The 24066-nt window shown below is 37.2% G+C and overlaps 1 protein-coding gene and 1 long non-coding RNA gene across 10 annotated transcripts in view; one reads left to right on the forward strand and one right to left on the reverse strand.

Annotated features, from left to right (window-relative positions):
* EFEMP1 (EGF-like fibulin extracellular matrix protein 1) overlaps positions 1 to 24066 on the forward strand; it is a 71127-nt gene that overhangs the window by 39208 nt on the left and 7853 nt on the right. For 8 of the 9 annotated variants that reach the window (XM_089923165.1, XM_022597226.3, XM_089923170.1 and 5 more), the window contains 6 exons: positions 12150 to 12272; positions 16179 to 16298; positions 17272 to 17391; positions 18415 to 18534; positions 22234 to 22357; positions 22442 to 22637. In XM_089923165.1, coding sequence (XP_089779291.1) covers positions 12150 to 12272; positions 16179 to 16298; positions 17272 to 17391; positions 18415 to 18534; positions 22234 to 22357; positions 22442 to 22637 — 803 coding nt within the window. Of the gene's footprint in view, positions 1 to 12149; positions 12273 to 16178; positions 16299 to 17271; positions 17392 to 18414; positions 18535 to 22233; positions 22358 to 22441; positions 23540 to 24066 lie in introns of all 9 variants that reach the window. The other variant, XR_016395436.1, reaches the window with a different exon arrangement.
* LOC111186515 (uncharacterized) overlaps positions 1 to 24066 on the reverse strand; it is a 224629-nt gene that overhangs the window by 38222 nt on the left and 162341 nt on the right. The window lies entirely within an intron of this gene.

The raw sequence follows: 24066 nt of genomic DNA on the forward strand, positions 1-24066 counted from the left end.
AATTACATGCAAGGACATAGAAAACTATATTAAAAAGCCCTGCCTTTCTGCAGTTTTCTTGCTTCCTTCCACTTGTCTATAACAGAAGTACCACCCTTATGTATAGCAAATTCACAGTTTTGTTAAATACAATTTATTGAGCCCTAGTGTCAACCAGGTACCATTTGGGGTGTGTATTACTTCAGTTAGTCCTCACAAGAATATTAAGAAATGCATATTATCCCTACTTGACAGACATGGCAGTGAGACTTGGAAAGGTTAAGTGACTTTCTCCCGACACATACCAAAAACACGGTGTTGCTTGGGTTTGAACTGAGACTTATTTGACTCTAAAACTCATGATCTTACCCACTCTTCTGTCTCAATCGTATTTCATATCTTTCTGTCAGGGAGTTGTATAAGAAAAAAATTTATTCTGTGGTTCTCAGACTTTCTAAAAAGGTCAAGTCTTCCTGTAAACTCTAATTCTTGGTATAATAAACTCTTGGTATAATAAGGCTAGAAAAAAGGCTAGCACAAGCAACTAAAGAATAAATAATTTAGAACTTAAAAATACTATGCAGTGAGAAAATAGTACGGTTGTTCTAATTCTGAAAGCCATGGAAAGAGACCTGTAGTTGAAGGTCACTGACAGGACCTCCTTACATCTACCTGGCAGCTTCACAGTCATCCATATTGACCACATATGTGCCTTAAGCCAAAGGTTTTCATTTAAAGGTTTCCACAAACAAATTATTACATTTCTAGGGAGAAATAATTCTAGGCTAATTTTAAAATTAACAACATGAATTGCTCAATTTTTCCATTTTCTTCTAAAATTAAAACTTGGAATATGATGGACTCTACGGATGTGCTCCATGCAGTAACCATTTTAAGTATATATAACAGATCTAAGAACATAGACTTTTTTTTTATCTGTTTATTCATGCCAAGAAATTCTCTTAAAGACTGCCTTAGTTTGGCATCTACCTTTAACACATCAACTACATAACTGGCACACGTCCATCTCCCTTTGTACTCTACAGACAGAAACCATGTATGGGGCATGTTTCCCCACAAGATTTTTTTCAGAGTTTATGCTGCCAAACAAGCATTAAGCTAGTCTAAATTCCAGGCAAGTATGTAACTTTACAGGCACACAGTACTGCACCAAAACATTGAAGAGAACTTTCTATTCATCCCACTCTGCTAACAGAGCCATTCAATCCTGTCCAGAAAGATGAGTCCATTTTAAACCCTCCTTTGATTCTACAGATTAGGAGGAGGGAGAAGTTACTGCTGAAAAATGAAAAAGAAGGGAAGAAGAAACGGTCATGGCCCCCAAGAACCAAGAGCATGTTTTTCAGGTTTCCCAGGTTCCAACATTTTGTGTTAGAGAGGGCAGAAGAGATAAGAGCTGGAAAATGAATCCTTTCCACAACAGTGTTCAGGATTTCAGCAAAGTGAGCTTTAATTTCAGATTTTTTAAACTGAAAGACATTTCAGAGAATATACAGTCCAAATGTATTTTTGCTTCTAAGAACTGTAAGGTAAAATGCCCCAAACTCATTTAAAAGTCCAAAGACTATTTTATATGCTAGCTTGAGAATTCTTTAGCATCAAAACTCACCAGGTCATAGTTTTAGGAAACAGTATTTTCTTTTGTTCCCTATTGCGTTTAGGTACTCCTCAAACTAACACTCAGGAGTTATTTGAATGCTATTTCTTCACATCACTGCAAGTGTTTTAACACAGGGGCTGGGAGATATCCCACAGCCTATGTACATCAAACACAATTTATCAGCAAATTAAATTCAAGTATGCATGATAATTCATGAATAATTTGAGGGAAATAGTAACTATAGTATCAATTTGGAACAAAACCAAAAAGTCAAATCTCACTTGGTTTAATGGCATATGAAACACTTGGGCACAAGCTGATAGTTGCTTGCATTTAACATTTTGAACACCAAATAATCTTATGCCTTAATATGATGAAGCCTGCAGAGTCCCCCTTCCTGAAAAATTCTTAATACTTACAAGGAATAATAAGTCTAGGATTTCTTAACTACCTCCTTGCTCAAGGAAGAGAGAGAGAATAAATAACCACTTAGGATGAGATCTTTCCTTGCTATGCTTTATCATAGAGTGAGTTTTTCATATGTTAGAGGAAAAATTATAAAAGTATAAAAGTAAGCATCACTATATATTGTATATAAACAAAGATATATGTATGTACACCATATGTCAAAGAGAGAAAGTATAGATATTCATTCTTGTTGAATCTTCACAACTTTCTATATTGGGGTGGATGCAGCATCTATTTTTCAATGTTTTTAAATCAAGTTTTCAAACTTGAAGTTATGACACAGATTCAGAAACTGTCAACATTCTGCCATATTTGCATGCCGTGCTTTAGCACCATCTTTAAACACAGGTAACTGGTCAAATCCCGCCCCCACACACACTACTGGGATTCACATTGCACCATTTGCATATTTCCAGTGATAGGAACCTCATTATCTCCTAATATATTAAAATGTCCAATGACCACAACATTTTTTTCTTTCACTGAACTAAAATCTGCCTTTCTTTTTACCTGCTTATTCTAGTTCTGCTCTTTGGAAAGACATGGTCAAGATCTTTTCCTCCTTCTCTAAACAGCCTTTCAAAATCCTCAAGTCCACTCTCACAACAGACTAGCTCAGATACAAATCTCATCTTGTAAGTTGAGTACAGTCAGCGGGGTGGGGGGAAAGATAGGATGATGTAAGGAGAGGAGGGACTATAGGCCTTCTTAAGGGTTGGCCTTTTTCCCACAGGTTTTGATACGTAACATTTTCAGTTTCATTCAGTTTGAAATAGTCCTAAATTTCAATTTTGTTATCTTCTTTAAATCATGAGTTCTTTTGAAGTGTATTTCTTCTTTTCCAAAAGAGAGGGATTTTTTAGTTTTGTCATTGTTGTTGCTGTTTCTATCTTATTTGCATTGTAGTTAGAGAACAAAATCTGTATATTGCAATTTTTGAAGTTTATTTAGACTTGTCTTAAGACCAGAATATAGTCATTTTATTTTAATATCTCCTCAATACTTGAAAAGGTTATGTGTTCTGTACAGTGTTCTGTGCATGTAAGTTCAAAGTTTTTAATCATGTTATTCATATTTTCTATTCATTTCTGAAAATGTAGGTTTATTCTTTTAGTTACTGGCAGAGATGCATTAAAATCTCTTACTGTGTTTATTCATTTTTCCCTTTAGTTTTATCCATTTTTGCTCTATCTATATTGAGGCTATGTGATTAAACGAAGTTAAATTTCTACATTTGCCTGGTGAACTAAACTTTTATCATTACACAGTACTACATTTTATACTGTAATCTTTTTTCCCTTAAAGTCAACTTTGATATTGCAAAGCCAACTTTCTTCTGGTTAGTGTTTGCATAGCATATTTTCCACCTTTTTTCTTTAATCTACCTGTGTCCTTATATTTAAATCATTTCTCTTGAAGCAATGTATTTGGGTTTTGATTTTGTAATCAACCTGAGAATTTTTAGTTTTTATAAGAGCATTTAATTCACTTACCTTTAATATAACTATTGATATGTTTAGGTTTAAACTACCATTTTACTCTTTGCCTTTTTTTTTTCATTCTGCACATTTTAGTTTCTTTTTCTTTCCTTTCTTGCTTTCTGTCTAAAATGATGTACTGTTTTGTATTATTCCATTCTCCCCTGCATTTGATTTGCAGTTTTATACTCTTTGCTGTTCTTTTAGTGTTTCCCTAGGGAATACTTTAACATGTACCCTTGACTTAGCAAAGTCCAAAATAAATTGGTAGTTTTACCTCTTCCCAGACTATAGAAGGACCTTAAAAAACTTAAACTCCATTTACCTTCCTGCCAACCCATGTGCTTTATTCCCATGTATTTTAATTCTAATTTTTTATAAATCACAAAACACCTTACTATTTTTGTTTTATATAGTTGGTGCTCATTAAGATTTACCCACATATTTATCCTTTCATTGCTTTTCATTTTGCTGGAATTTTGAATCAGAAAGAGACAAGAAAAAGGAATTTAGTACAAATTTGATGAGTCACACCCCTCACTCCCTTCATACTACTATCCATTTGGAATTCAGAAAAATATAAGGGCCCTGAAGCATATGGGGAAACATTGTGCAGAAACCTCATAAGTAGGATGTAATGAAATGGGCAGGAAAATACACACAAGAATGTAACATTCTCTGAAGGCAAGAGGCACAAAGATACACTTTATTTTCAAAGTCTTAGGCAGTTAATGATTTGGAGAAGTATTGCCAAGTTATACTCAGCAAATTTAGTAGTATGCCTCAATTTAATGCTCACAAAAGCTGTTTATTGTTGAATGAACAACAAGTATAATGTTAATTGGTCTCATACAATTAGGAGGTCACCAAGCCATGCTTGTTAGAATTGGCATTGTCACAGCCAGGGGCTTATGTGACCTCAAGTGATGACTGGCCTGATGGAGTAAGCCAGGAATGTGTGTGCTTTGGGCTAGAGAGACTGACTGATCTGACTGTAAGGCCTCAAGGAGGGGGACCAGGAATCAAGCCACAGTGCTCACGGAGGGCATGGAGGACTCAGTTGAATGTTCTCAGTCTCCATCCAGTTCATCAGTCTCCAGGGGTTTGATCTGGAGCTGGGGATAGGAGGGAGGTGGGAGGGGCAAGGTGAAGCAGTGGAGCACCAGGAAAACACAATTGAAATATCAATGCAGAGGCATCCCCTAATAAGATGGGATCATAATTCCTCTGAAGGCCATCCAGTTTGAAGTAGATTGCCAGCTTGTATGGGATGGGCTTGAACTTGCATACAGTCTTTAATTCCTGGTACTCAGCCATCCTAGAGCAAAGACTAATGGTGCTGCTTATTTCAAAACACAGTTTTACCTCCACAAGGTTGTAGATTGATGATTGATTGTAATATCATTCCAAATATCAGGGTCATCCTTTCCCAAACATTTTTTAATGGATAATTAAGTTTAAGAAGAAAGAAGGGAGTTTACCTGGGTATGACGTATTCTCAGAGATGCCAGAGAACACTCCTGACAATTAACAATCATTTATCAGTAGAAAATGTCTTTCCCTTAAGATTCTGAAAGCAATAAGCTTCACTTTGCCAGTGTGCAAAAAGAGGGGAAGAATGAGGATTAAGGTCTTTGTGTCCTTGCTTTTCTCTGTTTTAGCCTATGATTGGTCCATTTGGTTTGTGTGTAGTACAGAGGAGTCACGAGTTGATCGTTCATGTTCACCAGTTGGTTTTCTCCCCCACATTCATGAATATTTAATATGAATTCACGAGGTTAGACATGAACTGTATGTCTAACCTCATCCAATCATCTTGCAAACGAACACCACTAGCCACAGAGGAGACTAGGTGAGAGAGGGTCGATGTGCAGTGCAAATCCACCATCACTGCTGGTGAAGCAACTCCAAGTACATGTAGCACGATTTTTCCATATGGGAACAGCATATTTCAAGGTTCTGTTAGAACACAGTGCAATGTCAAGGACTTCCAGAACACTTGATTCACCACTCTCTAAAACAAAGAAATTAACTATCAGGGAGGCTGATATTTGTTGATTTGGGTGATATTTTTGTTTATCATTTAAAGCACACCAAACTATTAACAATCTGTTTGGCCAGAACAGATAAGAATTTAGAACTATAAATCTACTGCTGGCCATCAACGAAGTCAGTCCTCTTTTGTTACTTAATATCAGTATTTATTTTCTCCTCTAGAACTGCTTAGCTTGGGTGAATTCTAGCTGATAATTTCAGAAGGGTGAAAAGCTAACTAGAACTGGGCATTTTGCCCAGATAAATCTGATTCCAGTACTATGAAAGAAGCAGCAAGGGAAATAGAAAATTTTGACAAAAATTGTTGATAATTGGCTAAGGATTGGGGAGGGAAACAAAAGATTTGGAGAGCTATGAAAGTTATTCTAATGTAGAAGAAAGATGCAAGGGAGGAACTAATGCCCTAAAGATTAACAACCTTCTCTTTAAATCTAAGAAAAATTATGTATTTATATAATATATATAAGAAATTTATATACATATATGACTACAATAAAACTTCTGCTATCCCGAACTCTTAAGAAATAAGCCTTTCTGGAAACCTAAATTGCAGAAGCAAAATAGAAACCTTAAGTTTGAATCTCCGCTCTGTGTGACCTTGGGCAGGTCACTCATCAACCTACATTTCAGTGGCAACTCCTGCCTCATCCAAAAATTGTGGATAATGAAACCATTATTCCACAGGGCTGTTACTAGGATTAAATCAGAGGCCTGTAGATCTAATTTCCTAATCAAATAATAGATGTTTAAATACTGTTAAATATTTGCCTATTTTTATGCGTTAATTTTAGAATTTTAACAAATTTGTATGTGAAATTATATAAAATATTACACACCTTCTCCTTAATCAGATTTCAATCAACATAATTTAATGTCTTGATTACTCAGGTTATCATTATTAATAGCCATTAATGGATGAGGCAGCGATAAAATAGCAATGCCTCAGCACTTGTTGAAATAGTTGCTACCTTCCAGGATTATACTGAAAAATAAGATTAATATCCAAAATAACTGTAAAATCTTCACCCAATGAGTCCCTTTTATTCAAAAAGTTTCATAGATGAAGTAGAAAGAGTACTTTGCTGGGAACTAATTTATTGTCCTGTCACTAGAGAAAGGAAGAGAGAGAGGGAAAGAAGGAAGGCAGGCAGGCAGGAAGGAAGGAAGGAGGGAGGGGGAGGGAGGGAGGGAGGGAAGGAAGGAAGGAAGAGAGAGAGGAAGAAAAAAAAAAAAAAGAAAGAAAGCAGCCAGGAGTAAAGTAGCTCATCTTTATAGCAAACATGAATCTTGACCTTTTTTTTCCTATTTTACTCCATTTATGAGAATAAATTAGTATGGTTGGGGAAGAGATAAAATAACATTTTAGACCCACACAGATCAAGAAATAGCAGCAACTTGAACTTAACCACTACCTTTTCTTTACCATCAAATAATATTTACAAAGCATGCACAGTGTCCAACTCAGAACTAGTCAATATATGGTTATTTTACTCTAAGAATTTACGGTCTGGAAACAAAAAGATTTATTTTGAAAATTCTGAACTTTTTGAAATCTGTGCATTATCATTAAGGAAGACAGTCTATTTTACAGATGGAGAAACAGAGAGAAAAAGAATGGATGCCATGGCCCTAGATCACAGAGGCAGTGACAGAATAAAAATAATTATTTTTATTATTCCTATTTCAGGAATAATATTCCTATTTCAGTGCATTATCATCAAACACACCATCTGGTCAATGGTGGCTTATTCCAAAGTAGTTCTGAATTATTCCCTAAATGTAAAGCAGCACAAATTAGAAAAGTTTAAGTGGTAATCTAAAGCATTTAAGGTACATAAAGTCTTTGCCCAGGAAAACACAGTGAAGTGACTCCATGTCGTGGTAAGTTATCAAATTATGGAAAGAACATAGCAGAGATTAAAATGTTGCATAAGAGAGAGAAAGCAGCATGAGTCAGGGGTTTGGGAAATATGAGTCAGACTGAAGGGCAGGAGCCAAACACATAGAGAATGTGGGCCTAAGCAGGGACTTAATGGACACGACAGAGATGTGGACACAGTTGCCTCCATTAACTTTGAGAGAAAACCAAACGTGCAGTTCCATAGACTGGGGATCATTGTGATAAAGGGGCTAGCAGTGAGAGCTGAGCGAAGATCAGCTGGATTATTTAATGCAATGAGGATGCCAAAGTCAGCAAGAGAGGGACCTACAATAGTATAAATCACTAGAAGGGAGAGTGTGGGCACATTTTTGAAAAATGAGGAAATCACCAAATATTGCCATTAGCTATTCTTAATGCATTAGAATGATGAAATGTGAGTTGATTTATGTGTTGTGATATTTTAGGAAGCACATTCTATTATTTTGTACTTTGGTAATGTTTCCATTAGGCTATGTCTACATAGTTCAGAGCTGCTTCCTGTGGTGTGCAATCCAAACTCTGATCGCACCTATAAGGCCTTGAATTTTGCTCATGACTTGAGCTACCATTTTATGAGCACCTTCAACCAGGCACTGCACCAGACTCCTCATACACAGCACCTCCAGCCGTGCTGATTCCAGCTATCTGCCATTCTTCTCATGCAAACTGCTTTTGTCTTATCAGCATTTTCTAATGTGATCTCCCTTCTGCCTCCTATTTCTGCCAATCCATGTACCTTACCTTCTTCAAAATGCAGCTCAAAATTCACCTCCTCAGGCCAGCCTTCCACCTCTGATGCTGCTGTTTTCCTAGCTTTGCACTTCTCCACTCCATTGCTTTACAGCCATTTCCATTTACTGACATCTTGCTGTGTTTCTTACGTCTTGCCTGTTACTCAGCCTTGTAAATTTAGTTCCTTGTAAGACAAAACACTGATCCTACTTTCTTTAAACTCTAGGCATCAGTTCTTAGCAAACAATCTTGGTTCGATCATCCACTTATTGAACAAATATGTTTTGAAAACCCACCCTGTTTCTTGTACTCTGCAAGGTGCTAGGAATACAGAAAAAAGTAATACATAGTCCCTGTCCTCAAAGAGCTTGGGTTCAGGGCCCAGGGAATGTGTTAACTGAACGTGTTAAGAACTGAACGTGTTAAAGAATGTATTAAAGAACCTAGTGAGCTTAACTGTCAAGGATAACTTACAGATAGTTTAAAAACAAAACAAAAACTCCTCTCCCCAAAGTACTGTTTCCTAGATTATCAGGAAAACCATAGCTGATGTGAGTAGTTTCCATTATGAATAAAGAATTGCTTTTGCTAATACAGGTATTCCCACCACGGAGGACTTTCATAAACATACCTGGGAGAGCCAGGTCTTCTGGTGCATCTGCACAGAGATGGATATTCTGCTTTGAGTTTCTAACATAGTAGTATATTTTAGTGATTTTCTTATCACATGATATTTAAGACATAGAAATGCATACAAGTAGAAAAGATAAGCATAAAAGAGTTTAACAATGTAAAACAGTTCTTACATGATTTTGTATAGATGTGTGAATAAACAGGATCTCAAATTACAACTTTCAAATTAATAAAACCGTGTTATTTAAATAAACCAATAAATTGATGGTATAATTGAAGATAGTTCAAAGAAATCCAGTCTATCTACACAACCTTCAGCATTAGATAACCTGCTAAGAGCAAAGAGGATAAATATTCTAAACTCGGATTGGAAAAGCCATAAATGAAAATGCAGTCTGTTCCTTTACTAGCAGATCCAACTCAAGGTATAAGATGAAGCATCCATTCAACTCCTTTGGAATAATTTCTTTAAGGGGATTTCATGCAACTGTGTTTTATTGAATTTCAGGGAGGATTCCCATCTGAAAGAATTAAAACTAAAAGTGAATCCAAGTAAGTAGAAAGTGTATTTAAAATACTACCAGTCAGGGACATCCCTGGTGTTCCAGTGGTAAAGAATCCACCTTCCAATGCAGGGGACACGGGTTCGATCCCTGGCCAGGGAGCTAAGATCTCACATGCCGCAGGGCAACTAAGCCCGCGTGCCACAACTGTTGAGCTCATGCACCTCAACTAGAGAGGCCGCGTGCCGCAAACTGCAGAGCCCATGCACCCTGGAGCCTGCGTGCCACGGCTAGAGAAGAGAAAACCCATACACCGCAACTAGAGAGAAGTCCGAGCACCACAACAAAAGATCCTGTGTGCCGCAACTAAGACCCAATGCAGACAATAAATAAAATATTTTTTTTGTAAAAAAAGCTTATTCTGTAAAATAAATAAATAAAATAAAATACCACCAGTCAATCCTAGGTGAGGTGAGTCCTGTTGCAGTTTTGTTCGTTATTGATAGAGAAAGGAAAAGAATATAGTGGCAGTAGAGACAGTGGTATTTTATTTTGTTTTTTTTATTAAATTACTTTAACTCACCTAATAGTTTTATTAAATAATCCTCCTTAGAAGGTAAACAGACCTGGTTCTTAAAAAGGAATAGGTCCAGGGAGCATGGCTTTTATGTTTGAAATCTATTTAATGATATATTAATTCCACTGGAAATGTTAGCCTATTAATCAAAGAGAGAACTAAATGACAAAAAATAATAGGAAGGAAATCACATCAGGAATGCGATGGGGTGGAGGCAGTTTGCAGAGGGATGTCTCAGAAAGAAAAGCCACAGTCACTGGTGAAGCCTCCTTTAGAAAATGTAGCAGCCAGCCTGAGCCCTTGATCTTCTGCCAGCATGTACCGAGGAAACTTGCCACATCTGAATCTCACATTGCCGTATCTCTCAGTGCTATTATCACTGCAAATGCTGGCAGATGTTCTTGACATAAAACAATATGAACTCTGCTGTCACTTCTGCATTAGCGGGTCATAAAGCTCTGAAGAAACCCCAGTAGACATGTTTTCATCAAGTGCATACGAGAAAATAATAAAAGACACAAAAAGGGCAGATAATTTCAAAGCAAGATTGATGTACCTCTGCATAGTACCTGAAAAGGACAGAGTTGTAATCACCGCTTCGAAAATAATAGTAATAATAATAAAAAATTTCAAAACAAAAATAAAAAACAGTAAGAAAAAATTCACCAAAACTTTAAAACCAGATAATAAGAATTATGTAAGTAGATGCTTTTATAGGTTATTATCCAATAAACAGCCATACATCCCTCGAGTATTCTTTATCTCCCCTCCCTCCTTCTTTTGGAGAGAATCTCTCTTATCATTTCCACACCCAGCTAACTAAAGCCGATATCTGAGGACAACTCTCTTATAACCTGAGCTTCCTACATTATTACACTGGGTGTAATATTACTGGGTGTAATAATGTGCATTTATGTGCACAGTGCAGCAGTTATGTTTGAAAATAAAGAAAGACGAAAGGCAACACACCAGGGGCTACTCTCTGAGCTTCTTAAAGGGAAGGGAGGATTTAAGGAATAAATTCTAATTACTGATGATTCATTTTTGGTACTGATTTTTGCCCCACTATTTCTTCCAAAGCACCACCATGGGTCTGCCACAGTGATGATCTAAACACCCCTAAACCTTTCTCAGTTTTTATGCAAAATTTGTCATCTAGGAATTACAAATTTTAGATATTTTTTAATGAAGCTTAGAGTCTTCAGTTGTTGAAGAATGCCAAAATTTTATAATCCTTTCATCTGTGCTATTTAAACTCATAATATGAGAGATTTGAATGAATGAAAAGGTGATATGGATAAGGCAAAATTATATTTCACTTATAAATTACTGTAATATGAGAGACACACACAAGTGCCCATCATATTTTGATCGCAAAGAAATTTGTTATAACAAGTTCATATTATGATTGAATATTTTTTACTTTTCTGGAACTATAATCTACCTACTCCTTAAGGTACATTTAGTAAACTATTCCAAGAAGTGAAATGCTTTGGGAAAATATGTATTTTAAACTACACCAGCCTATCTCTCCTAGAGGAATGTGATTAAATTGAATCCTTTTTATTTTGAAATTTGCAATGAAAAGTTTATACATTTATGTTGTGCTAAAGTTTACCAAAAAAAAAACAACAGCAACAGGGAATGCATAATATTAAAGTTTGATTTTTACCTAGTTATTGGGCAGGTTTTTAGAGATTAGTTACTAGAAATTATTTCAAATGTCATATATTGGGTGGAAAAGCAAGTATCATACAATTTATTTACATTTTAAAACAATACTGTATGCTCTAATGGGTGCATAACTGTATAATAAAAGTATACAAAAATCTCAGGGAAGGATTCACACCTACCAGGATGGTAGTAGGTGGGTGGGTAAAGGGATGAGGATGGAGTAAGGCTTTAGGTACATCTCCAGTGTTTCATTTCTTAACAAAACAAAGTGAGCTGAGGCATGCATGGCAGAATGTTAGCATTTGTTAAATCTAAGTGGTACACACTGACATCTATGAAATTACTTTTTGAACAGTTGAAATAATGTATCATTTTAAGCATTTCCAATATAACAGTATTACAGAGTAAAAACCTGGTTTCTTTAAGAAAAGTATGATGGCAAAATGGAGGAACTATCAACATCTTCACAACCGACTCAAACTATTTTTGTGCTGTGTGTCTTTAACAGACATAGATGAGTGCACTGCAGGGACGCACAACTGTAGAGCCGACCAAGTGTGCATCAATTTACGAGGTTCCTTCACCTGTCAGTGCCCTCCTGGGTATCAGAAGCGAGGAGAGCAGTGTGTAGGTAAGTACAACAGTGCGCTAAGCCAAGTCCTGTTTGGAGCATCTTAACTGTTTAAACCTCAGTCCTTTAAAACAAAGCACTCATCTTTATTTGGAGAATGATAGTGCTTATTTTTTCATTGACTCCCAATCCATTTTCCATGTTAACAAGAAAAAAACTAGCCTTAAAGGTTGAGCATATTCTGGGTATCAAAGTTTTGGTAACATGTTAGACTAAGCAAAAGCAGAAATTTGGGGTGTGAATGAGACCACAAAAGCAACCGGGAAAATCATTTTAAATTAGTTATTTGGTACCCTAGCACTAAAACACTGGTGCTATGGGCTTCATTCACCGGTTGTAGCATAGCATAGCTTATAGGGCAAATGGTGAGGTTCAAATCCCAGCTCTACCCCTAACTCACTTTGAGACCTTGGGCAAGTTACTTAAATACTCTGTGCCTCACTCTTTTCCTTTGTACTATGGAGATAATACCAGTCCCTATCTCAGGAGCTCATGTGCAGGAGTGCTTAGAATGGCTCCTGGTTCTGGGTTGAATAGCTGTGTGCCATCATTATGTAATGAGTTAACAGACTTGTACTAAACATTCTTTACGTGGCAAGTGAGTGCAGTGCTAGGGATGCAACACATGTGCCCTCCTTGAGAGCTCTACTTGAGCTCTCTGAGGACAGGGGCCAGGCCTGGTTTGTGTCATTGTTGTCTCCCCAGTCCCTGAAGCACCAAGTAGGTGCTCAATGCATGCTTTTTGAATGACAGGAAGAACACGATATGGGGAGGCCAACTGGCAAATGAGAAGTAAACTAAAGTGTTCAAGTAAACTAAAGGGCTCAACCTTGAGGCCCAGCACTAGGATGAAACTCTGTAATTGACTCCCTCTGTCCACTGATTTACATACCACCTCTTACCATAAGATCAGTGAAGAGTCCTTATTTTCTCTTAGGAACAGAGGATAATGATGTGGGGACAGGCAACCCAGCACCAATTTTCACCTGAGAATGTGAGCTCTTGGTGTCAGGATGTCAACACTGAGCTCCTCATGGGCCCTGGCCCTGTTCTCCTGCCATGGGGTTGCGCATAGGTGCTGGGGCCAGCGCCCAGCCTCTGAGGAAGGACCAGGGCTTGCACTGACTGAAGCTGTGACTTAAGAGAAAACTGTGTGGAAAACTCCACAGGCACCAAAATTTTGCCCACTGTATTCGTCAGGAAAATAAACAATTGAGGGTATAAAAAGTATAGAAAAAGAAAAAACCCAGCCTACTATGGGAAGAATCAAAGTGAATGGAACTTATGGTTAGAGCCCTTTATGGTATGGCAGGAGATGTCCTTAAATTCAGATCTAGGACTTCCCTGGTGGTCCAGTGGTTAAGACTCCATGCTTCCACTGCAGGGGGTGCAGGTTCGATCCCTGGTCATCCCTGGTAGGGGAAATAAGATCCCACATGCCACGTGGTGCCACCAAGAATTAAAAAAAAAAAAAATTCAGATCTAATCATGTGGCTTCCTCACTGTTCCCCTCACCCATAGAACCAACACTACATTCCTCAACCGAGCATATAAGGTCTTCCTCTATCTAGTCCTTGCCCAGCTCTATTGTATCAACACTCCTCTCCTGCCAAAATAATTACAACACTCCAGCTTTGTCCCACTAGTTACAGTTCCCCAATACATCACACAGTGTCACACTTCAGTGCCTCTACCAGAGACATGCAGTCCTAACAAACTCCTGTTCAGCTCTCAAATTCTAGCTCAAGGTAACTTCCTCTGGGAGGTCTTCCATGATTTACCCAAATATAATTAGTCACTCCCCCCTCTCTGCCAGTAATTCTCAAACTCTGATGTATCCTTTGTAAATTTCCAACCTGTTATAGATCAATACTTATGTAGAGTACAGTAAGAATGTTGCAGTAACACCAAATTGTTATTCCTAAACACTTGCTCCCAATTTCTGTACTTATTCATTGCAGACTGGTCAAAATGGTCCGTGGACCTGTAGTGGTCAGCAGGACACACTTTGAGTAGAATGGTGCTCCCTCTCTCCCTTGTACACTTTTCTATTTTGATCTTATAATTCCATGCATTAATTTGTTTTCATGCCTGTTTTCCATACAAGACAGGGGTAGAATATATATATATGATTATCATCGTTATAAACCTACATTACAAAACACAATGAAAGCAAATAACAATGGTTCAATGAATGTTTACTGGCAGAGAAGACATGCATTATTTATTCATCAAACATTTAGTGAGGACTGACTGTGTGCCAAGTTCTAGGTATTGGGCCATCATAGTAAACAAACAGATTTTACAGAATCGCAGCCCACGGAACTATTAGAAAGTACCACTTACATAATTTAGCTGTTGATATTGGCACCTGGCTGTAACACTAGGTACTAGGAAGAACCGTGCTAAAATTACTTTTAATTAGTATGAACTTTCCATTCATTCAGCTAATGTTTATTGAGCACCTACTATGCCAGACCCTGTTCCAGGTATTAAGCACACAACAGTGAACAGACAAAAAATACTTTACCTCTACCTCAAGAGGAGGAAATCTGCCTTGCATTATAGGGAGGGACACAGACAAGAAGCAAATAAACACATAATACAATGTCAAGGAGTGTCACTGGCTACAAAGAAATATAAAGCAGGTTAAGGGGGTAGATGGGGAAGAAGTTATTTTATATGGATGGACAGAGATGGCCTCCCTGAGGTGACAATTTGATCAGACACCTAAATAAATTAGGAGGGAAGCCATGTGAACATCATTACTGTTTATTTCAATATTCAAGTTAAATCAAATATATTTTGCAGCTTATTCATAAGAGCTCCCTTTTTTTTTTTTTTTGCCTGTTTTGTGCAAGGAAGTTCACCTAAACCATCTCATGTAAGCCTCCCAACAATCCTGCCACATTGCTGATTATTACTCACAGAAGAGGAAATGGAAGCTCTGAGAGGTTAAGACCAAGCTAGTAAATGCCAGAATGAAGATTCAAACTCAGATTACCTTGCAGCCACTTGAGTACACTGCCTTCCACACTTTTAGTTATTAAAGTACTGGAAGGGTTCAGCATAAAGTTTTGTTTTGTTTCATTTTTTCCATGAGATAGTCACTCCATAGTATTACAGTGATTTTGCATAATTGTTATTTTTAATTACACATGCCATATTGGAGTTGTCACAAAGTGTAGAATCATCAATTAATGGAATTCTATTATGCTTCTAAAATATTAATCCTACTTTGCAAGTTCTCAATTGAGCATTTTATAGTTGGAAATATTTATACGAGAAGGACACAGGCTGGAACACATCATCAATGTGTCAGAAGGGCACTCTCAAGAAGTAACTTGTTTAGTGTCCCATTCCTTCCATAGCGTTCTTTCATGTGATTCTCACAGAAACTTCATAAGATACACACGCAGCATTACTATCCACATTTTACAGAAGAAAAAACCTAGATACTGAACATTTAAGTGGCTTCGCCAAGGTCACCAGCTGAGCAACAGCACGTACCTCCTTTTATTAGTTTTACGCTACATCACTCAATTCTTCCATAGTTCTTTTCTACTTCTATCATTATAAATAAGCTTTTAGATTCCCAGCCTGACATTCTCGCTTATATGTGAAATAGTTTTAATTACTTTTCCCTCTTTAAGTCTCAACCAACCCAACCAGGTTTATGAAGTCTTTGTTCTTAACATCTCATTTAACTGCAGAGGGCAGACCAAAGTGTATTTAAAGCACAGATACTCTAATTTTTTAAAAAGAAAAATAGTTACTTTTAAAAGGATGTCTCTAGATAGGTTTTCCACATAATGCTCTGCTGAGAACTTGAGATTAAACAGCTCAATAATAGTAATTTGGATAGTCAATAATTTGGTTCTCTTTGTGTTATACTTGATAACCTAGATATAGACGAATGTACCATCCCTCCATATTGCCACCAAAGATGCGTGAACACGCCAGGATCATTTTATTGCCAGTGCAGTCCTGGGTTTCAATTGGCAGCTAACAACTATACCTGCGTAGGTAAGACTTCTGGAAACAGTCATCCTGACTGATTTCTGTCTTCCCAAGCCACACTGCAGTATTTCCAGTTTTCTATGTTCTTGAGTAAACTGGTTTCCATCAACTTCCCTGCATAAAGCTGAAAAGACAGTAACCAATCTGGTTTTTTAAAACACATCAAGATGTGAATGGAAACAAATTTTAACTTTGGTTTTAGTTCTCTTCTGTGAGTGTATCAAAAAAAAATTTTTAACTACAGATCAATTGATATACACACACCAATTAGTCAAGAGTGTGTGATATAAACACTGAAGGTGCCAAAGGGGTTACTGCAAGTTCAAATACATAAACTTTCCGCTGAAAGTGCATCTGATTTTTACATGCTTCTTCTGCCCTTTCAGAATGCAATGTCACGGCACACAATTTTAAGACTGGCATGACATGGAAAGAATCTAGTGCAGGAAAAATGCCTTTTCACAATATTTTCAGTGCCTTAGAGCATTGCAAAACTCTGTATGGGTCTCAAAGGCTTATGTTATAATTGTAATGGAATTTAACAGGACCCATTTAAAAAGTACTAAATAGCACAGATAAATCTTCACTACAGCATGCTGAGAGACCGTATTAGTATGTGTCTTATATCAATTATTTATAGACTTGGCATTTTGCATCTGAACAACAATACAAGAAAATAGATACTGGAATGTATATTTATTAGAATCATTAAATTCTTTTGGAAAGATTCATCAAACACCAAACTAACTGTCATTCCCAGAAAAAAAAATATTCTGGTATTTTAAAAAGAAGTATATGACAGATGTTTGAAGTTGTTCCAACAAATATGAAACCTGAATGGATGTTCTCCAGTGAGCTTCTGCAGAGCAAAGAATCCAGCTAGGGAATTACTCACTTATCATCGGATGACATAGGTACAAAAGAGCAAGGCTATGTTTAAAGACATAGATATATAAATGTGTATAACCTTGCCTTTCAGACATAAACGAATGTGATGCCAGCAATCAATGTGCTCAGCAATGCTACAACATTCTTGGTTCATTCATCTGTCAGTGCAATCAAGGATATGAGCTAAGCAGTGACAGGCTCAATTGTGAAGGTAAAATATTGTCCAAATAATTAGTAATCACGGTCCACTTCCTGTGATTGCTGTTGCTTTAATCCAAGTGTGTACCTGTTTATGAAAGCAAATTTTTATCCATGGAAATTCTGTTCTAAAATCCAGTTAATTTAGTTCAATTATAACATTGACTTTTTAGTATGTTTTCAAAAGAAAGGAGAAGAAACAAAATAATTGAACTATTAGATGTAGGCTGGGTCTGATAATTAGCAAGGGTGCTCTAGTGTCTTGTTTCTCAAGTGTGATGCAACGGCTAGCAGCAGTGGCACCTCCTGGGAGCCTGTGAGAATTGTAGAATCTCAGGCCCCAGCCCAGACCTACTGAGTCAGATTCTGCATCTAATGAGAACTCCAGGTGACTGGCATGCATGTTTAAGTTCAAAAATGGCTGATTGCATGTCAAGAACGTTAGAAGAGAAACCAGGAGACCTGGCCCCTAGTCATGCCTGCCACTGTGTAATTCAAAAGGCATAAGACATCCTGAAGGGGATGCCATTGACACTTCATGCTCCCGACTTCCTCACAAACGCTCCCACCTTTTCTTGGGACAGCACCATTGAGAAATGCAAAGCATTCTGCCAGGGCATCACCTCTAGAAGCTAGCACAGGGATGGAACTTGGAGTTCAAAACTCAGATGAACTTGGGAGCAGAGCCACCCAATTTCTGAGAAGGCAAATATGAATCTGCATCACTGGGTGGGTCTGCCAAGCACAACATGAAGATCATCAACCACAAGCCAATTCATTCAGTCTGCTCAGCTAGTATGGTTAGTTCCAGGATTCGCCAAACTGTCAGCAATAAGTGAGTAAAACTGATGGTAAGAAAAACTCTCTGTGCTGTGAAGCTCTATGGGAAGTGAGCTGATATTGTTAGAATTTGCACTTGAGCTTCATATAAAGTATTGTATTTCTGTTTCAGAGTATGAAGTGTTAAAAAAAAATTACCAAAATAGTGACATGTAAGTTTTCAACTCTGTCTTATTGCTCTTGTCTGGTTCAACAGACATTGATGAATGCAGAACCTCGAGCTACCTGTGTCAATATCAATGTGTCAATGAGCCTGGGAAATTCTCTTGTATGTGCCCCCAGGGATACCAAGTGGTGAGAAGTAGAACATGTCAGGGTAAGTTTATTGTTTTCATATCTGTTAAGTTTTAACCAGGAAAAGCAGGGAGGAAGTTGTAGGATTCTCTATCACAGACTTTCATTTTTTACAATTTGAGCTCTTTTTTTTCCCCTGTTGATCATGAGACATGCACATCTCATAAAGAGGATATTCAGTGTTAACTCTCTTTGAAATTTAAAGCAATCATTTTTCTTTCTTAAAATAAATAATTTTGATAAAATATTGGTATGCCTTCTATATAGCCTACATAATCCCTATGATATATATCCTCTAATCATCCACCAGAAAAGATTCAATTATTAAAATATTTCACCATGAATTTCAGTGTAGAGCATAAGCTTAATGTGTGGTTAGGTGCACCTCAAACTGATCTGAATTCTCTAAAACACCAGGATTATAAATTGGATAGTAATTTAAGTGTTGAGAAAATCAGCTTCATGTGTATTAAAAAGTACTTGAATACTTCAGTAAAAAAACCTATTAATCCAAAAATAGCTAACGTCTTTGGGTCCAGTTTTAAAATAAATGTTCAGGTGATTTTCACAGCTACATGTAGGTGGAAGAAGTGGCTCTCTACATGGTATGATTTCAGAGTCTCTTTGAAAGATTTGAAAATGTGCACCCTCTCCTCCCTACCTCCTGCATGTAGCTTAAAATTTCTTTAACAGGCAAAAGACTATTCAGGTAAAACTAAAACTAGATAATCCAGGAAAAATTGGTACAAACACAGGTTTACCTAAAGCAGTGAGAGAGTGAAAAAAAAAATGACTGAACTTGAAGACACAAAATCTGCTTGAGACCTAGCTGTATGGCATTCTATCTATACAATTTGAACAAATTATCAAACTTCTCTGAGCCTCAACTTTCTCATTTGGAAAAGGGAGTTGAGGGAATGAAATGGAATAACGTACATAAAAATTATTTATAAACTATAAAGACTGTAAAGTTCAAGATGTTTTTATGAAATTTACCCAGCAATATAAATGACTAGTAGCAAATCTTCTCTAGAAGAAGAGCAGTAAAATATTAAGAAAGGAAAAGATCAAGGAAAGGAGAGACTCAGGATTCTCAGTCTATATCATGATTTTACAGGGAAATATTAATTCACAGGAACATCCATGACCTGAGATTTTATAGTGTGCATGTGATCATTCAACTAGAATCCAATCACTAAATATGAGCATAATCAGAATGTAGTTCATTGCACAATAAACATCTTTCTACCCCTTTCCACGTTACTAGAGACTCTGTAATGTTAATTGTGGAGAAACATTGCATTCCAATGGTTTTACTTTCTGAACCCTAATTGAGACTTTTAACATGAATATTACATGCAGGAAAATGTTAGCCAGTGGGATTCCTTAACCAATTTCCCTGGAGTCCTGAAACAAATGTCTATGTGTTTCTGATCATAAATGGATTTGACACCCAGCAAAAGACAGAAACAAGTTAACATTCAGTGGAATCTTACCAGCCTACTCTATTTATATCTGTTATAACGAAAGGTGAAAATGCAATGGAATTGCAAATAGGAGATTCATTAGTGTTATATCTTGAAGAATGTTTGGTTAAACCAAAACATTTTTTGTGAAAGAGACTTACCATTCTTTTAGGGTGCAAAACAATTGGTTTCCCCCACTGAAACCATTCCTTCCCAACTCTGTCCACAGATTAAAGTAAAACCAAAAGAGTCTGGATTCTTACCTTCCCCAAAAAGGTTTATTTTGGGGATGAAATAACTGTTCTCATTTCCACAGTCTTGGAAAAATTAAAACTCTGTGTGTGTGTGGTGGCAGGTTGTGGGGAGGGGAGAGGGACAGTGGGGAAGGAGAGAAACAGAGAGAGAATACACAGATACACAGACACACATTCATCAAATATTTTAATACTATTAATCATTTCTGAAAAACCTTCCAAAATGATTAAGGAGTTGATTAAGCTAGGCTCTAAATTACTGGAAGTAATAAATAAAATTATCACATAAAGTTTCCTTTTGCTGCTGTTGAACTCCATATAACAAACCAGTCTTCACTTTCCCTGTAGCTAAACAGCATCTTTATTTTTCAAAAAAGTGAAAAATATTGAAAGGACAAGTCAGTTGTGATTTCTTCTGAGGAATCTAAGTTCTTTCTTTAGCCATAGCCAGTCCAAAAGAAGATACTTTTTGTAACTGACTCTTGGAAACTGCATAGCTTTTCCAGTCTCCTCTTGGGTTCCAGATAGCTTTTGCCAGTTTGGAAGCTAAAAGAAAATTTTTTCTCCAAAGACAAGGAATGGAATTATTCTCATTTAGAGGATGCAATACCTTGCAGTGGAGAGATGCCTGTCACTAACTATATGAACTTGGGTCAGCCACTTAACCCTTATTTGTTTTCCCTTCATGCCAAATAGAGATAATATATTTCTCACCATCTCTATATGGTTTGTGTGAAGAGCAACTTGGTTCAATTTAATATTTCTTAAAATCCAGGTGCCCCCAGTGCACTCATGCTAGGTGATAAAGGGATAGAAAGACGTGCACAATAGCCTTTGCCCTCCAGGAGCTTACAAGCTAATAGAAGGATTAAGACAAACATGCAGATTTCAGTAATGCAAAGCAAAAAGCAATAAAGAGGAACCAAAAGAGGAACATGAGATATAAGAATTCAGAGAGAAGAAAGAGATCATATCCCAGCAACTAGGCCATGACTACCTGTAAATTAATGAATGAAAATATCTGATTGTGGGGAAGGAATGACTCAGAAAAGGCTTATATTGGATAAAATCTAATCACTATTCCAATGTAAAGGGAGACAAACATACATAGGGATGTGGATATTAATATAATTTTCATTGTTGTAAATGTAATGGTTCTCTAGCATTGTAAACTCTTCTCTCAGATGTCACCTGGGAACTCCTAATTCCCAAATCTAAATTCAGTCTTTGTCCATCCTGGCCTTCCCACAACCCTCCTTCCAGGGACCCTCTCTAGCTCTGACCTTGCACTGCCTTTTCCTGGGTTGCCTCTCACCGCTGACACTGACAGTCCCTTCCTTAATTCCCCTTCTTCCCCATGGTCTTTAAATAGCCATGCTCTACATGGTAGGATACTTCATAGCTTCCCTTCTTTTGCTGTGAACAGCTTCCTATGGACAGTGTAATCCACTCCCAGAACATTAACTATCCAGCAGCATGCTACAGCTTACTGCAACCACATAGCAGCCTTTCCCTCTCTCCCAAGCTTCTGAGCCTGACAATAAACTTCCATCTCCATAGTTTTTGTTTGCTGCTTTCTCAGCCTGGAAGGCCCTCCCCACTGCAATGTGAAAATTCCATCTAACCACCACCCTTTTCAAGGCCAAAGTGAGAGGCCTCCTCCTTCTTTCAGCTTTCCTTAATTCCCCAGAGGGCAAGAAATAGTGTCTTTCATTTTTATTTAAGCAAAGTCAATGGAAAGCATTTGGCTTTGAATTCAACAGATGAACAATAGGTGCTTGATAAAATACCATGAAATGACACATATTAATCTGTAGAGAATGGCTCCACTACATCTGTCATGAATTAATGCAATGAACCCAGGTCCCACCAAGTCTTGTGTCTAAAAGCAAATTAAACACAGTCCAGATTCTTATACACCTCCTTCCAGTGGCAAACTGGAATCTGCCACTTACGCAATTTACTTATATCAGTAAACTCTTTGACTCTACATCTCTACAGACATAAATGAGTGTGAGACCACAAATGAATGTCGGGAAGATGAAATGTGTTGGAATTATCATGGCGGCTTCCGTTGTTACCCACGAAATCCTTGTCAAGATCCTTACGTTCTAACATCAGAGAAGTAAGAAAAATCAGAACTTTTGAAACTGAGAATCTTTTGGTTTTACCAAGCCTAACTGGTGAATACTTTTGTTTGTCTCTGCAGCCGATGTGTTTGCCCAGTCTCAAATGCGCTGTGCCGAGAACTTCCCCAATCCATAGTCCACAAATACATGAGCATCCGATCTGATAGGTCTGTGCCATCTGACATCTTCCAGATACAGGCCACAACCATTTATCCCAACACTATCAATACTTTTCGGATTAAATCTGGAAATGAAAATAGAGAGTTCTACCTAAGAGTAAGTATCCTGAGGGCAGCCTTAGCTGTTGAGAAAGTTCCAAGTTTGTTGTTTTTGTTTAGTAGTAATTCACATAGAAAGAAAGCTAACATTTAAAGAGTTTTTTATGTGCAGGCATTGTGTAAGCCCTTCCAGTGTGCATTATCTCATTTAATCCTCTTGGTAATGCTTGGTCAGATTAATATTTATCTCCATATTTTACAGAAAAGAAAAGTAAGACTCAGGGAGATGAAGTAGCTTCTCTAAAGTCACTCAGATAAAAGTTGCACACTCTAACAGAGTTGTGTGTGACCACCAAAACACAAGCCTACACACACACACACACACACACACACCTCAAATAGATACCACAAATCAGTGATAGCTATTTAATTGTACATAGAAAAAATAATTCCTGGAGAGCTTTTCAAAAACGCTGAATTCCTTATTGTTACATTCGCAAGATTATTTACATCTGCACCAAAACTAACACCCAGAAGTATCTGAGAAGTGACCCCAACTCCCCACCCCCCGCACCATGTGTACAACAGATAGTTGTACCATTCTTGCAAATTTCCAGGCAGGCAATGTGAGGTGAGGTCACGTTTATGTTTTCCCTTTCTTTCATTGCCTATATGAAATCTTTCTCTGAATTCTGCCATTTCTCTCTCCACAGTGTCCCCTGGGTTATCTTTGTTTCCTTGTGTTTCTGCTTCTCTTCCTTTAAACTGGCTCTTAGCACCTCTCTAATCCCTCCAAGGGCTTCCCAGCAAATCTCCCTGACTCCAGTGCCTCAGCCTTCCAGTCCCCCCTGCAAAATCTTAGCAAGTTCATTTTAGGTTAAAATTCCGACATATTTCAAATACGGCTCACCACTTCATGTGAAAATGATGGCACCCCACCAAGCAGTTTGCAGGGTTACGGTAAGTCTTTCACGCTAAGGATGTTATTCATCCAGTTCCAATTTTCTCAAAACTCCTTTGGGCACTCTTCATTTTTAATCAGATTTTAAGGTCAATATTTCATTTTGAGAATATGAAAAGTAAATTGGGAAATTCATCCTCGTGGTAAAGTTTACAGATTTTTAATGTTTACTCGTTTATCCTGTTCTTTGATATTTTAAGTTCCTTTCCAGCTCCAGAATTATGTGACTCTGTTTCTTTGCCAGTAAATTAGAAATGATTAATCTCTCATGACCAACTCCTGAAGAGAAAAACCCAACCCAAAATACAATCTATCACTATTCATTTTTCTAATAACTAAAAATAAACTTCTTTAACATTTGATGTTTAAATTTGAGATATACTAGATATCTGTAAGAAGTTTACTCTAAATGAATTTCACACAGTTCAGATAATAACAATTTAATAATTTTAACCCAAAGAAATAACATTATTTGTAACCCATGGCAGTAAAATAGGTTCATCTCAAAATCATCTTTAAAAATAAT

The sequence above is a fragment of the Delphinapterus leucas genome, chromosome 13 (assembly GCF_059928025.1).
Source record: "Delphinapterus leucas isolate spDelLeu-1000000601 "Yukka" chromosome 13, BTC_Dleu_Yukka2, whole genome shotgun sequence".
Lineage (NCBI taxonomy): Eukaryota > Metazoa > Chordata > Mammalia > Artiodactyla > Monodontidae > Delphinapterus > Delphinapterus leucas.